Source organism: Trachypithecus francoisi, unplaced genomic scaffold (assembly GCF_009764315.1).
Source record: "Trachypithecus francoisi isolate TF-2019V2 unplaced genomic scaffold, Tfra_2.0 Lachesis_group5, whole genome shotgun sequence".
Lineage (NCBI taxonomy): Eukaryota > Metazoa > Chordata > Mammalia > Primates > Cercopithecidae > Trachypithecus > Trachypithecus francoisi.
The window spans coordinates 145869030-145885519 of record NW_022681470.1 but is presented as its reverse complement, the minus strand read 5'-3'; the positions used below and the strand labels follow the sequence as shown (position 1 = coordinate 145885519).

The window sequence follows — 16490 nt, the reverse complement described above, 5'->3', positions numbered from 1 at the left end:
CCGGGAGGCTGAGGCAGGAGAATGGCGTGAACCCGGGAGGCGAAGCTTGCAGTGAGCCGAGATCGCGCCACTGCACTCCAGCCTGGGCGACAGAGCGAGACTCTGTCTCAAAAAAAAAAAAAAAAATACAATCTTGGCTGCTCAAATAACTGCCAACCTGGTTCACCTGCTCTGCACCATGGGGTCTCTATCTACCTCATCCACCTTAGGGTCTTAGGGACTCAAAGGGTGTGTCTTTATCCCACCATGGGACCCCCATGTCTTGGATGGGGACAGGGATTTGACAGGTACCTGGAGACCACATGTGGAATGAGCAAAGTGACGAATGCTTGCTTGTGGCTCTCCCGTCCCACCCAACTCCTCCCTCCCCAGGGCTCGCCCCAGGAGCCCATCTTGCTTCCTTTGCGGCCCCACACAGATTGCGGAAAAACCTGAAGTCCTTGATCATCGTCCACCCCTCGTGGTTCATTCGGACTGTGCTGGCCATCTCTCGCCCTTTCATCAGGTGAGACGAGGAGGCTACAACCCGAGTCTGGTGGCCCGTGTGTGTGTGTGTGTGTGTGTGTGTGTGTGCATGCATTTGTGTGTGCACGTGTGTGCGTGTGTGTGCATCCATGTGTGTGTTTGATCTGCATGTTCCAGCTTCTCTATGATGAATACACATTATTGCTTTAAACAGTTTTAAATTGCACACAGCCAGGCACCGTGGCTCACACCTGTAATCCCAGCTACTCAGAAGGCTGAGGTGGGAGGATCGTTTGAGGCCAGCCTGAGCAACATAGCAAAACCCCCATCTCTACAAAAAATACAAAAATTAGCAGGACATGATGGTGTGCACCTGTAGTTTCAGCTACTTGGGAGGCTCATGTGGGAGGATGGCTTGAGCCCAGGAGGTCAAGGCTGCAATGAGCCGTGATCAAGCCACTGTACTCCAACCTGGGTGACCGAGTGAGACCCTGTCTCAAAAGAAAATCAGCCATGCATGGCATCACGCGCCTGTAGCCCCAGCTACTGGGGAGGCTGAGGCAGGAGACTGGCATAAACCCGGGAGGCGGAGCTTGCGATGAGCTGAGATCCGGCCACTGCACTCCAGCCCGGGCGACAGAGCGAGACTCCGTCTCCAAAAAAAAATTAAAACAAATAAATAAATAATAAAATAAAAATAAAAAATATATATGCATAAATAAATAATATGATTAATAACAATTTAAAATGTAAAACTATGTATATTCTATAATGTATATCATAGTTACTATGTTAAGCATAGAGTAAAACAGATCAAGTGAAATAAAATTAGGCATGTTAAATGCCTTATTCAATCCAATAAAATGTCATGCAAATTTAATTTAATCTGATGCAAAACACTGAATTGAATAAAGATTCCTAATGTTCATGTTCCCAGTTACAAATCTGGGATGAGTGAAAGAGACAAGGGCTTCACTCTCCCTTGCACGACAGAACAGATTCACAGCAGGCACGATTTTCAAGGCAGGCTCTTTAAACATGCTGTTTTCAAGGACTGCTAAGTACCCTGAAAGGGCTTATTTACATATTAGCGAAATGAGATGAGGAATACACTAATTATGGATCATTTGCTCTAATAATGAATCACGCAGGCAAAATGGCAAACACGCATTTCCATCTAAAAGAACTGCACTTTCTCCTCTATATTCCAGAATTCAGTAACATAGATTGCCTTTGCCTTTTTTTTTTTTTTTTTTTTTGTGAGACAGAGTCTCTCGCTCTGTCGCCCAGGATGGAGTGCAGTGGCCGGATCTCAGCTCACTGCAAGCTCCGCCTCCCTGGTTTACGCCATTCTCCTGCCTCAGCCTCCCGAGTAGCTGGGACTACAGGCGCCCGCCACCTCGCCCGGCTAGTTTTTTGTATTTTTTTTTTTTAGTAGAGACGGGCTTTCACCGTGATAGCCAGGATGGTCTCAGTCTCCTGACCTCGTGATCCGCCCGTCTTGGCCTCCCAAAGTGCTGGGATTACAGGCTTGAGCCACCGCGCCCGGCCTGCCTTTGCCTTTAATATAGATATTGGGTTGGTGCAAAAATAATGGGCGTTCTTGCCACGCTTTTCATTACAAAAACTACAATCACTCTTGCACCAACTCAATAATTCTATTCTTCACCGGGCGCCATGGCTCACGCTTGTAATGCCAACACTTTGGAAGGTCAAAATGAGAGAATCGCTTGAGCCCGGGAGTTCGAGACCAGCCTGGGCAACATAGCAATACCCTGTCTCTACAAGAAAAAAAATTTTTTTTAATACGGCCGGGTGTGGTGACTCAGGCCTGTAATCCTAGCATTTTGGGAGGCTGAGGCAGGTGGATCACTTGAGGTCAGGAGTTCAAGACCAGCCTGGCCAACACAGCGAAATCCCATCCCTACTAAAAATGACAAAAATTAGTGGTGACTCACGCCTGTAGTCCTAGCTACTCGGGAGGCTGAGGCACAAGAATTGCTTGAGCCTGGGAGACAGAGGTTGCACTGAGCCAAGATCGGGCCACTGCACTCCAGTCTGGGTAACAGAGCAAGACTCTGTCTCCAAAATAAATAAATAATAAAAGAATTAAATTCTATCACTTTTGGTTTATTTGGCCATGGAGAATGTTGAAGGTGTAATTTTTGACTCTACAAAGGGGGAAGGAGCTGTAAGCTATCCCCATTTAAAAGCCAATGAGACTGGAGGCTGATTATGGGCTCCTCTACAACCCTGAGGTTTCACGATTATATAAATGAAAAGGAAATTTCTATTTGTGCCACGATGATCTAAACATTCGGCATGTGGCTGGGCGCGGTGGCTCAGCCTGTAATCCCAGCACTTTGGGAGGCCAAGATGGTGGATCACCTGAGGTCAGGAGTTCGAGACCAGCCTGGCCAGCATGGTAAAACCCCGTCTCTACTAAAATACAAAAATCAGCCAGGCATGGTGGCGCATGCCTGTAATCCCAGCTACTCGGGAGGCTGAGGCAGAAGAATCGCTTGAACCCTGGAGGCGGAGGTTGCAGTGAGTTGAGATTGCACCATTGCACTCCAGCCTGGGCGACAGGATAAGACTCTGTCTCAAAAATAAATAAATAAATAATTTAAATAAATCTGTAACCTCTAAAAATATCCATAAAACACCGGGCACAGTGGCTCACACCTCTAATTCCAGCACTTTGGGAGGCTGAGGCAGGAGGGTCGCTTGAGGCCAGCAGTTGAAGACGAGTCTGGGCAACAGAGCGAGACCTCCATCTCTACAAAAAACATTTTTTTTTTTTTTGAGATGGAGTCTTGCTCTGTCGCCCAGGCTGGAGTGCAGTGGCCGGATCTCAGCTCACTGCAACCTCTGCCTCCTGGGTTCACTCCATTCTCCTGCCTCAGCCTCCCGAGTAGCTGGGACCACAGGCGCCCGCCACCTCGCCCGGCTAATTTTTTGTATTTTTAGTAGAGACGGGGTTTCACCGTGTTAGCTAGGATGGTCTCGATCTCCTGACGTCGTGATCTGCCCATCTCGGCCTCACAAAGTGCTGGGATTACAGGCTTGAGCCACCGCGCACGGCCAAAAAACATTTTTTTTAATTAGCCAGGCCTGGTGACACGCACCTGTGATCCCAGCTACTCAAAGGTTGAGGGAGGAGGATCACTTGAGCCCAGGAGGCCGAGACTGCAGTAAGCCATGATTGCACCACTGCACTCCAACCTGGGTGACAGAGTGAGACTCCGTCTCTAAAAAAAAAAAAAATACCATGACGTGCTGGTGACGAAACACCATGTGGTACCAGATGGCCAGAGTTCAGGGCTGGACAGGAAAGAACCATTCATCCAGAGAATTGGGCCAGGCGGGTGGCTCCTGACTGCACTTTGGGAGGTAGAAGCGGGTAGATCATGTGAGGTCAGGAGTTGGAGACCAGCCTGGCCAACATGATGAAACCCCATCTCCACTAAAAATACAAAATTAGCCGGGAGTGGTGATGTACGCCTGTAGTCCCAGCTACTCGGGAGGCTGAGGCAGGGGAAATCGCTTGAACCTGGGAGGCGGAGGTTGTAGTGAGCCAAGATTGCAACACTGCACTCCAGCCTGGGTGACAGAACGAGACTCTGTCTCAAGAAAAAAAAAAAAAAAAACGAGAATCAACTGGCAGCCCCACGTGCCCCCTTCTTGTGCCCAACTGAGTGTTGGCTGTGCCATCCTGTGCAGTGACATGGAGGGAAAGCATTCTTGGGGAAAATTAACACAGACGAGCAACTTTTAGATGATGGTAAAACAGCCTGTAGAGCCTGAGACCATATCCCCGCCTCCTGACTTGCTTCCAACAAGATCCTCATTGCAGGAACCCCTGGCCTGCAATGAGTGCATGGCCCTGCTTGCAAGGGCCTCGGGGCAGACCCGGGGTCTCCACCCCATACGTGAGGTGCAGGTGAATTAAGGCTGTCATCGGGCGCAAGGGAGGTGTTGTCATCTGCCCTGGGGCATCCTGGAGTGGGGTCCTGTGGGCATGCCTGTCGCCATGGCTCTGTCTGGACCTAGGTAACCCCCACCCCACGGGTTGCATTTCAGACCTCTCCCTCCTTCTCCCCCTACCAGCGTCAAGTTCATCAACAAGATCCAGTATGTGCACAGCTTGGAAGACCTGGAACAACTCATCCCCATGGAACACGTCCAGATCCCAGACTGCGTCCTGCAGTGAGTGGCCCCACAGTCCTCCCCGCCGTATTAGTCCATTTTCGTACTGCTGATAAAGACCCATCTGAGACAGGGCAGTTTACAAAAGAGGTTTAAGGGGCCGGGCGCGGTAGCTCACGCCGGTAATCCCAGCATTTTAGGAGGCTGAGGCAGGTGGATCACGAGGTCAGGAGATTGAGACCATCCTGGCTAACACGGTGAAACCCCGTCTCTACTAAAAATACCAAAAAACTAGCTGGGCGAGGTGGCGGCGCCTGTAGTCCCAGCTACTCGGGAGGCTGAGACAGGAGAATGGCGTGAATCCGGGAGGCGGAGCTTGCAGTGAGCTGAGATCGCGCCACTGCACTCCAGCCTGGGCAACAGAGCGAGACTCTGTCTCAAAAAAATAAATTAATTTAAAAAAGAGGTTTAAGGTAAGGGACTCACAATTCCATACGGCTTGGAAGGGGTGGCTCCCAGTCATGGTGGAAAGCGCATATCACCCACGGCTGCAGGCAAGAGAGGCAGTTTGCGCAGGGAAATTCCCCTTTATAAAACCATCAGATCTCGTGAGACTTACTCACTATCACGAGAATAGCACAGGAAAGACCTGCCTCCGTGATTCAGTGACCTCCCGCCAGGTCCCTCCCACACCACCAGGGAATTATGGGAGCTACAATTCAAGACGAGATTTGGGTGGAGAGACCAGGCAAGGTGGCTCACGCCTGTAATCCCAGCACTGTAATCCCAGCACTTTGAGAGGCTGAGACGGGCAGATCAGCTGAGGTCAGGAGTTCGAGACTAGCCTGGCCAAGATGGTGAAACCCCGTCTCTCCTAAAAATACAAAAATTAGCCAGGTGTGGTGGCACATGCCTGTAATCCCAGCTACTCAGGAGGCTGAGACAGGAGAATCGCTTGAACCCGGGAGGCAGAGGTTGCGGTGAGCCGAGATCTCACCATTGCATTCCAACCTGGGTAACAAGAGTGAAACTCCATCTCAAAAAAAAAAAAAAGATTTGGGTGGAGATACACTCAAACCATACCACCCCAACACCCCCCTACTGGGTCCCCCTGGCTGCCAGCAGCCAGCAAGGAGGGGAAACGCAGACTTGGAATGGGGGGACTTAGAACCCACCAATTTATTTCCTGGAGCCCCTCAGGGACCTGGAGCTTGGGGAACGGATGGGCAGTATCAAGTCCTGTTCTTTTTTCACTGAACGTTACATCATCAACACCTCCCCTAGGTTCATGCTGCAAAAATCTCCTTAAACATACATTTTTTTATTGTAAAATACACGTAACATAGAACTTGGCATCTTAACCATTTCTTTTTTTATTTTAATTTTATTTATTTATTTATTTTTTTGAGAAGGAGTTTTGCTCTTATTGCCCAGGCTGGAGTGCAATGGTGCCATCTTGGCTCACCACAACCTCTACCTCCCGGGTTTAAGCAATTCTCCTGCCTCAACCTTCCAAGTAGCTGGGATTATAAGCATGCACCACCATGCCCGGCTAATTTGTGTGTGTGTGTGTGTGTGTGTGTGTGTGTGTGTGTATTTTTAGTAAAGACAGGGTTTCTCCATATTCGTCAGGCTGGTCTTGAACTCCTGACCTCAGGTGATCTGCCCGCCTCAGCCTCCCAAAGTGCTGGGATTACAGGCATGAGCCACCGTGCCGAGCCTGTTTTTTGTTGTTGTTTGTTTGTTTTGAGACGGAGTCTCGCTGTGTCACCCAGGCTGGAGTGCAATGGCGCAGTCTCGACTCACCATGTCCTCCGGCTTCTAGGTTCAAGCGATTCTTGTGCCTCAGCCTCCCAAGTAGCTGGGATTACAGGCACCTGCCACCACGCCCAGCTAATTTTTGTATTTTTAGTAGAGATAAGGTTTCACCATGTTGGTCAGGCTGGTCTCAAACTCCTGAGCTCAGGTGATCCGCCTGCCTCGGCCTCCCAAAGTTCTGGGATTACAGGCGTGAGGCACCGCGCCCGGCCAACACATAAACATTTATAATCAAAAATGCATCTATGGGCCAGGTGCAGTGGCTCATGCCTGTAATCCCAGCACTTTGGGAGGCCGAGGCGGGTGGATCACAAGGTCAGGAGTTTGAGACCAGCCAGGCCAACATAGTGAAACCCCATCTCTACTAAAAATACAAAAAATTAGCTGGGCGTGGTAGCAGGTGCCTGTAGTCCCAGCTACTTGGGAGGCTCAGGCAGGAGAATCACTCAAACCGAGGAGGTGGAGGTTGCAGTGAGCCAAATCGTGCCACTGCATTCCAGCCTGGGCGACAGTGCAAGACTCCATCTCAAAAAAAAAAAAAAAAAAAGAAAAGAAAAAAGAAGAAGAAAAGAAAGAAAAAAGAGAGCTTGTTTCTCTGGTTGAAAAGGAAAAGGAATTCCCCCAGAAAGTGTATCTCAGGGGAAAAAGGAAGGTCATCTCTGACATATTTTTCTTTCTTTCAGATACGAAGAGGAAAGACTGAAGGCCAGGAGGGAGAGGTGTGTGCAGAGTGGTGTCTGCTGGGGCTGGGTCGGGGCAGCGGGGGGCTGAGCTGGACTCTCAGTTAGGGAAACCCAGTGACTTCCAGGCAGCAGGGACCATTGTCCTGTGCAGGGCTTAAGATGCTACCCTTCTTGGCCGGGCGTGGTGGCTCAAACCTGTAATCCCAGCACTTTGGGAGGCCGAGACGGGCGGATCACGAGGTCAGGAGATCGAGACCATCCTGGCTAACACGGTGAAACCCCGTCTCTAGTAAAAAAATACAAAAAACTAGCCGGGCGAGGTGGCGGGCGCCTGTAGTCCCAGCTGCTCGGGAGGCTGAGGCAGGAGAATGGCGTGAACCCGGGAGGCGGAGCTTGCAGTGAGCTGAGATCCGGCCACTGCACTCCAGCCTGGGCGGCAGAGCGAGACTCCGTCTCAAAAAAAAAAAAAGATGCTACCCTTCTGGCAAGGACGTTAAACTCAGACCTGGGTTCAAATCCTGGCTCCCGCATTTAGCTGCAAGGTTACATTAAGCAAATAAAATGCTAACAACCACCTTGGAGGTTATTGTGCAAGATGAGGGACCCTTGGGAAAAAAAGGTTGCGCACAGACTTCATGCTCCATAAAGCATAAAAGTCAGGACGGGCGCAGTGGCTCACCCAGCCCTTTGGGAGGATGTAATCCCAGCACTTTGGGAGGCTGAGGCAGGAGGATCATGTGAGGGCAGGAGTTGGAGACCAGCCTGGGCAACATGGAATAACCCCATCTCTACCAAAAATACAAAAATTAGCCAGGCATGGTGGTGCGTGCCTGAAATCCCAGCTACTTGGGAGGCTGAGACAGGAGAAGCACTTGGACCCGGAGGCAGAGGTTGCAGTGAGCCGAGATCGTGCCATGGCACTCCAGCGTGGGTGACAGAGCAAGACTCTGTCTCAAAAAAATAAAATAAAATAAAAATTAGCCAGATGTGGTGGCATGCGTCTGTAGTTTAGCTACTTGTGGGAAGACTGAATTGGGAGGACTGCTTGAGCCCAGGAAGTTGAGGCTGCAGTGAGCCATGATTGTACCATTGCACTCCAGCCTGGGCAACAGAGCAAGACCCTCTTTCAAAGCAAAAAAAAAAAAAACAGCCTTTATCATGCCAGGTCCAATGTCAGCTTTGAAGGGAAACAGAGGCAAGTAAGACAGAGTCTTGGTCCTAGAAGTTTTCTCAAATAGCAAAGGTGGGGAACGTCTCACTGGTTCGGAAAACAGGTCCCAGGGACAGGAAAATCAGAGAGGCCAATACTAGCCGAGAGCCCCTTGGCCTGGCTGGGCTAGTCACCCTCATCACCTCGTTCTCTCTGTCCACAGCGCGAGGCCCCAGCCGGAGTTTGTGATGCCCAGGTCTGAAGAGAAGCCAGAGGTGGCACCAGTGGAAAACAGGTAGGTGTGCAGGGGACTATGGGCAGAGAGCTGACAGTCACGGGAGGCTGCCTAGTCCCTTGGGGGAGGCTAGGTAGGAGGCGGGTCCTTGTTTAAGGACAGAAAATGGAACTAAGTGGCTGGGCGTGGTGGCTCACGCCTGTAATCCCAGCACTTTGGGAGGCCAAGGCGGGCGGATCACATGAGGTCAGGAGTTCGAGACCAGCCTGGCCAGCATGGTGAAACCTCATCTCTACTAAAAATACAAAAATTAGCTGGGTGTGGTGGTGGGTGCCTGTAATCCTAGCTACCTGGGAGGCTGAGGCAGGAGATTCACTTGAACCCAGGAGACAGAGGTTGCAGTGAACCGAGATAGCACCACTGCACTAGACGACAAAGTGAGACTCCATCTCAAAAAAATAAATACATAAATAAAATAAAAATAAAAATTATCGGGCGGGCGCAGTGGCTCACGCCTGTTATCCTAGTATTTTGGGAGGCCGAGGCGGGAGGATCACAAGGTCAAGAGATCAAGACCATCCTAGCTAACACAGTGAAACCCCATCTCTTCTAAAAATACAAAAATTAGCTGGGCGTGGTGGCTTGCGCCTATAGTCCCAGCTACCTGGAAGGCTGAGGCAGGAGAATCACTTGAACCCGGGAAGCGGAGCTTGCAGTGAGCCTAGATCACACCACTGCACTCCAGCCTGGCGACAGAGCGAGACTCCGTCTCATAATAAATAAACAAATAAATAAATAAATATCGAGGTGTGGTGATGTACACCTGTAGTTCCTACTTAGAAGGGTGAAGTAGGCAGATGGCTAGAGCCCAGGAGGTCAAGGCTACAGCAAGCTATGATTGCACTCCAGCCTGGACAACAGAGCAAGACTCTGTCTCAAAAAAAAGTTTTCACAATGTTCCCATATTATCACAATCTCAATGTTATCATAATGACGAAAGGTGACCTTTGTCCAAGTCCCAGCAGATAGATTCAGACTCCCCAAGTCCAGCAGACCCTGAGCAATTTTATTGGCTTCATTTTGTGTTAGTGAAGGGCCTTGGCCAATTTTCTCAAAACTGATTGTTCAGGCTAATTTGTTATGCAGCAGATGCACACCAACATCTGTTTTGTACCAGGTACAGCAGTGTCGGTCCTCACAGGGCTTACAGCCTCCACCAACAGGTAGAAAATGCCCAAGAATGGGCAGTGTGGCTCACGCCTGTAATCCCAGCACTTTGGGAGGCCAAAGCAGGAGGACCATTTGAGGCCAGGAGTTCAAGACCAGCCTGGGCAACATATTGAGACTCCATCACTATAAAAAGTTTAAAAATTAGCCAGGCATGATGGTGTGTAGTTTGTAGTCCCAGCTACTTGGGAGGCTGAGGTGGGAGTGAGCCCAGAGTTGGAAGCTGCAGTGAGCCATGATTGCACCACTGCACTCCAGCCTGGGCAACATCACAAGACCCTGTATCTGTTATTTTATTTTATTTTATTTTTTTAAGACAGATTTTCACTCTTGTCGCCCAGGGGCTGGAGTCCAGTTGTGCCATCTCGGCTCACTGCAACCTCCGCCTCCTAGGTTCAAGTGATTCTCCTGCCTCAGCCTCCCGAGTAGCCGAGATTACAGGCCCCCGCCACCACGCCCAGCTACTTTTTGTATTTTTAGTAGAGACAGGGTTTTACCATGTTGGCCAGGCTGGTCTCGAACTCCTGACCTCAAGTGATCAGCCTGCCTCAACCTCCTAAAGTGCTGGGATTACAGGTATGAGCCACTGCACCCAGCCAAGACCCTGTATCTTTAAAAAAAAAAAAAAAAAAAAAATCAAGTTAAAGAAAAAAAAAAAAAAGGAAATGGCCAGGCTCCCAAATAAGCAAACAATGCCCAGTCTCCATCTCTCCTCCACAGGTCTGCTCCAGTCACAGAAGATGAGGAAACAAGGTGGGTGTCACGCAGAGTGGTCTTCGTGCTGTTTTCAACATGTCCTGCCTGGACCTGTCTTAGTCAGGGTTCTCTAGAGGGACAGAAAATCGAATCAGCTGCCAGCGAATATAAAGCAGGCAGGGAGCCTAATCCCAGGAAAACTGCCCCGTGACTTATTGGGAGTGGGGGATGCGGCACCTGGGAGACAGGGAGGTGGTGGTTCCCTTAACCAGGCAGGCCGTCCTTGCACAACTCCAGGGGGCGCCATTACCTAGACCAGGATGCAAATGAGGCCCCAGAGGTATGCAGTGGAGCGGCCCTCAAGGAAAAACCCACACAGAGCCAGGGTCCCCGAAGCCCAGGATATGATGCCACAAAAGGGCAGACTGTCCACACTCTGCCTCCGATTCTCCACTTGGTTCTGGATGCCAAGAAAAGCCTCCCTGTGGCCGGGCACAGTGGTTCACGCCTGTAATCCCAGCACTTTGGGAGGCTGAGGCAGGCGGATCATTGGAGATCAGGAGTTCAAGACCAGCCTGGGCAAGATGGCAAGACCCCGTCCCTACAAAAAATACAAAAATTAGCCAGGCGAGCCAAGATCGTACCACTGCACTCCGCAGCCTGGGCAATAGAGCTAGACTTTGTCTCAAAAAAGAAAAAAAAAAAAAAAAGGAAAGAAAAGAAAGCCTCCCTGTGTGTTAGTTTCCAAGAGTACCCTCAGATGCAATGGTTTGCCAGGAGGACTCACAGAGCTCAGTAAAGCTGTCATATTCACGGTTATGGTTTATCACAGTGGAATGGTTTATTACAGTAGAAGGGTACAGTTAAAAATCAGCAAAAAGCCGCGCATGGTGGCTCATGCCTGTAATCCCAGCACTTTGGGAGGCTGAGGCAGGTGGATCACTTGAAATCAGGAGTTCAAGACCAGCCTGGCCAAACGGGGTAAAACCCCATCTCTACTAAAAATACAAAATTAGCTGGGCGTGGTGGCACACACCTGGAGTCCCAGCTACTCAGGAAGCTGAGGCAAGAGAATTGCTTGAACCTGGGAGGCAGAGGTTGCAGTGAGCTGAGATTGCACCATTGCATTCCAGCCTGGGCAACAGAGCGAGACTCCGTTTCAAAAAAAAAAAAAAAAATCAACAAAAGGAAGAGGTGCATAGGGCAGGATCCAGGAGAGATCGGGTGGAAGCCTCCAGTGTCCTCTCCCAGTGGGGTTGTGTGGACAGCCTTTATTACTCCCAGCAGGGATGTGTGGCAAAACACACAAAGTGCTGCCAATTAGAGAAGCTGACCCAAGCCTTAGTGGCCAGGGTGTTCATTGAGAGTCAACTACATACACCTGGCTGACTGTCTGCATGGCTGTTCTTAGCCTCCAGCCCCTGCACAGATCGAGCTGATGCCACGTGGCCCAAGTTCCCACCCTAAGTCACGTTGTGAGTGTATTAGTCCGTTCTCATGCTGCTATGAAGAAATACCCGAGACTAGGTAATTTATAAAGAAAAGACGTATAATTAACTCACAGTTCTGCATGGCTGGGGAGGCCCCAGGAAATTTACAATCCTGGCGGAAGGCACCTCTTCACTGCACAGCAGGAGACAGAAGTGCTGAGCAAAGGGGGAAGCCCCTTATAAAACCATCAGATCTTGTGAGAACTCACTATCACAAGAATAGCATGGGGGTAACCGCCCCCATGGCTCAGTTACCTCCCACTGAGTACCTCCCACCACAAGGGGGGTTACAGGAACTACAATTCAAGATGAGATTTGGGTGAGGACACAGTCCAACCATATCAGTTAGCATAGACTATCTGGCATGACCCACAGAGACACTCCAGGCAGGATGCTCCAAGAGTTTAGAGGTTACTCCCAGGAGCCAGGGAAGGACCAAACTTTTCTTTTTTTTTTTTTTTTTTTTTTTTGAGGCGGAGTCTCGCTCTGTCGCCCGGACTGGAGTGCAGTGGCCGGATCTCAGCTCACTGCAAGCTCCGCCTCCCGGGTTTACGCCATTCTCCTGCCTCAGCCTCCCGAGTAGCTGGGACTACAGGCGCCCACCACCTCGCCCGGCTAGTTTTTGTATTTTTAGTAGAGACGGGGTTTCACGGTGTTAGCCAGGATGGTCTCGATCTCCTGACCTTGTGATCCGCCCGTCTCGGCTTCCCAAAGTGCTGGGATTACAGGCTTGAGCCACCGCGCCCGGCCTAAACTTTTCTTTAAAATGTGTGGGATTTATCCTTGACCATAGAGTTGTTTGTTGTTGTGTTGTTGTTGTTGTTGTTTTTGAGATGGAGTCTCGCTCTGTCATCCAGGCTGGAGTGTGGTTGCGTGATCTCGGCTCACTGCAAGCTCTGCCTTCCGGGTTCACTCCATTCTCCTGCCTCAGCCTCCCGAGTAACTGGGACTACAGGCATCCACCGCCATGCCCAGCTAATTTTTTGTATTTTTTAGTAGCAACGGAGTTTCACCATGTTAGCCAGGATGATCTCGATCTCCCAACCTCGTCGTGATCCTCCCGCCTCAGCCTCCCAAAGTGCTGGGATTACAGGCGTGAGCCACTGTGCTCAGCCGACCACACAGTTTTATACAAATCTATAAATCTCTATGTCTTACTATCCATGTGACCCAGGAAGCTCCAAGCTAAGAAATAAACATCAAAAAGGGCCTTAGAACAGTGCTGCTTCAGGAGCACTGAGTAAAAGCAAGTTCTCAATGCATTTCTGAAAAGACCACCTCAACCCAGGCTCTCTGGAGATGAGTTCACATATGCAGACAGGAAACACAAGGAAATCATCCACCATGAGCAAAAGACAGCAGAGAAAACAAACAGAAGGATTAGATCCTGTCTGGAGATCCTTAGGTGGAGAAGATATAATAAGCATGTTTTAAAAGATTAAAAACACAAAAGAAGGAATTTTAATAAGCAATAGATGAATGGATGAATGGATAGGTGGATGGATGGATGGATGGATGGATGGATGAGTGGACAGATGGATAAATGGATGGATGAGTGGGTGAATGGAAGGATGGATGGATGATGATGGATAGATGAATGAATGAGTGGATGGATGGGAGGATAGATGGATGATGAGTGGAGTGGATGGATGGATGGATGGGTGGAGGTTGATTCTGTGGATGGATGGGTGGATGAATGGATGGGTGGAGGGATGGAAAGATGGATTGATGGATACATGGATGGGTAGGCAGATGGATGGGTAAATGGGTAGATGAATGGTTGGTTGGATGAATGGTTGGGTAGATGAATGGGTGGGTGGGTGAGTGGATGGATGGATGGATGGATGGATGGATGGATGGATAGTTGAATGGGTGAGTGGGTGGGTGGGTGGATGAGTGAGTGGCGGGATGGGTGGGCAGATGGATGAATGGATGGATGGGTGGGTGGATGGATGGATGGATGGATGAGTGGATGGATGAGTGGACGGATGGATGGATGGATGGATGATGGATGGATGGATGGGTGGATGAATGGATGGATGAGTGGATGGATGGAATGGATGAGTGGATAGATGTATGGTTGGTTGGATGGATGGGTGGATGGATAGATGGATTAGTCAGTGGATGGATGGATGGATGGATGGATGGATGGATGGATGGATGAGTGGATGGATGGATGGATGGATGGATGGGTGGATGGATAGATGGATGAGTGGGTGGATGGATGGATGGATGAGTGGGTGGATGGGTGGGTGGGCAGATGGATGAATGGATGGGTGAGTGGATGGATGAATGGATGAATGGGTGGATGGATGGATGGATGGATGGATGGATGGATGGATGGATGAGTGGATGGATGGATGGATGGATGGATGAGTGGATAGATGTGTGGGTGGTTGTATGGTTGGTTGGATGGATGGGTGGATGGATAAATGGATGAGTCAGTGGGTGGGTGGATGGATGGATGGATGGATGAGTGGGTGGATGGATGGGTGGGCAGATGGATGAATGGATGGGTGGGTGGATGGATGGATGGATGGATGGTTGGATAGATGGATGAGTGGATGGGTGGGTGGGTGGATGGATGGATGGATGGATGGATGGATGGATGGATGGATGGATATGTGGGTGGGTGGGTGGATGGATGGATGATTGAGTGGCTGGATGGGTGCACAGATGGATGAATGGATGGGTGGGTGGATGGATGGGTGGTTGGATGTGTGGGTGGACGGGTGGATGGATGGATGAGTGAGTGGATGAATGGATGGGGGGGCAGATGGATGAATGGATGGGTGGGTGAGTGTGTGGATGGATGATGGATGGATGGATGGATGGAGGATAGATGTGTGGGTGGACGGGTGAATGGATGGATGAGTGAGTGGCTGCATGGGTGGGCAGATGGATGAATGGATGGGTGGGTGAGTGTGTGAATGGATGGATGGATGGATGGATAGATGTGTGGGTGGTTGTATGGTTGGTTGGATGGATGAGTGAATGGGTAGGTGGGTTGAAGCCTCCCTCCAGGCTGATTGAGGGTGCCAGTCTCCAGGGCCTGTTCTGCTGAGGTACCAGGAAGGAGGCCCTCAGAGCCACACTTAGAAAGTACATGGCAGGAGCCAGGCCCTGAAGGGCATGTGCCACTCTTGCTGCTGGGAGCTCACCCATGCCGGGTGGGATCATTCTTTTGGATTACATACATGTGGAAGAGAGCATTTTGCACTTTTAACATTAACAGTAATAACTTGGCCTGTGTCTTTCCCTCCCTAGCATGTCCTGAGGCGACTTGAGCATAACGAAGGACATAAAAGAAGATTCCAGATGCCAGGAAACCTCTGTCAGACGCCCACTGGCCCCAGATCTCATCCTGCCTCATCCTGAGTCCCAGTCTTCCAAGGGTGCCAGCCCCTCCGTTCATCTCTGAAACCCAGCATCCTTTTCAGCTGCTTGAAAACACTGTATTTTTTTTAACGATGCACTATGTGTGCGTTCCAGAAAACGGCCCAGCTCTGAGCCCCTCACCCTACCACACTCACAAACTCTCAGCCGAGGAAGGCAAGAAGTGCAGGGGGTGGCCCGCGTGGCATCGGTGGCCTCCGCTTCTGCTCGCAGCCGCCGTGGTCAGAGCTGGATACAAGATTCAAGACCCTCCTCTTGCTTGTCACCCGCTCTGGGTTGGAGCCACAGACGCCCACCACCACCCCGGCTGGGTCTGCATCCTTTCCTGTGCCTTTCCCCCCAGAACGCGGCCCCGGACCTAGAAGCTCAACCCCCCAGGAGGGCCACGTCCCGAGGTACCTCCTGGCCTCCGACCTTACGTCCAGAATTCACACCCGTGGTTTTTCATTTGACCCGCCCCCTTCTCGCTCATAATGACACCCAGCTCCTTTGAGAGGATCACAGCCCATTGCACAAGAAGAGCTGCTGCCAACCATCCTGGTCCTCTGATTGCAAAACGACACCCCGGTAATCTAGAACATTCTCAAGCCCCTTTAACTCAGATGCCAAGCCACAGGGCAAACCCAGTCAATACCTCCCACCAAGGAATGAGATATGTGGACCTCACTGCTCCCCCAACCCGGCATCGGGCTGGGACACGCCAACGCTGCTCCGGGTTGGAATAGCAGAGGCTCAGAAGCTGGCTCTGAAATAGACCTAGCAAAAGGAAGATACAGGGTATCCAGCGGGTTCTTGTTCGGGAGGCAAATTTCCCTTGGAAAAAGAAGACAGACTTTTCTAATGTGGTCCAAATGCCAGTCACTGGTCAGATGGACTCTAGAAGCAGTGAGCTCTCTGTCTCTGGAAGCATTTAAGAGAAGGCTAGGCCAGGCACGATGACTCACGCCTGTAATCCTGGCACTTTGGGAGGCTGAGGTGGGCGGATCCCCTGAGGTCAGGAGTTCGAGACCAGCATGACCAACATGGTGAAACCTCATCTTTACTAAAAATACAAAAATTAGCCAGGCATGGTGGCGCATGCCTGCAATCCCAGCTACTTGGGAGGCTGAGGGAGGAGAATCACTTGAACCCGGTAGATGGAGGTTGTAGTGAGCTGAGATCGAGCCACTGCACTCCAGCCT

At 50.5% G+C, this 16490-nt stretch overlaps 1 protein-coding gene across 2 annotated transcripts in view; it reads left to right on the top strand.

Moving 5' to 3' along the window:
* Positions 1-15692, top strand: part of ATCAY (ATCAY kinesin light chain interacting caytaxin) — a 47360-nt gene extending 31668 nt beyond the window's left edge. Inside the window, exons 8-13 of one of the 2 annotated variants that reach the window (XM_033197695.1) lie at positions 419-505; positions 4576-4674; positions 7116-7151; positions 8489-8560; positions 10448-10480; positions 15181-15692. In XM_033197695.1, coding sequence (XP_033053586.1) covers positions 419-505; positions 4576-4674; positions 7116-7151; positions 8489-8560; positions 10448-10480; positions 15181-15190 — 337 coding nt within the window. In that variant the 3' untranslated portion in view covers positions 15191-15692. The remainder of the gene's footprint in view (positions 1-418; positions 506-4575; positions 4675-7115; positions 7152-8488; positions 8561-10447; positions 10481-15180) is intronic. The other variant, XM_033197696.1, reaches the window with a different exon arrangement.
* Positions 15693-16490: the final 798 nt, after the last annotated feature.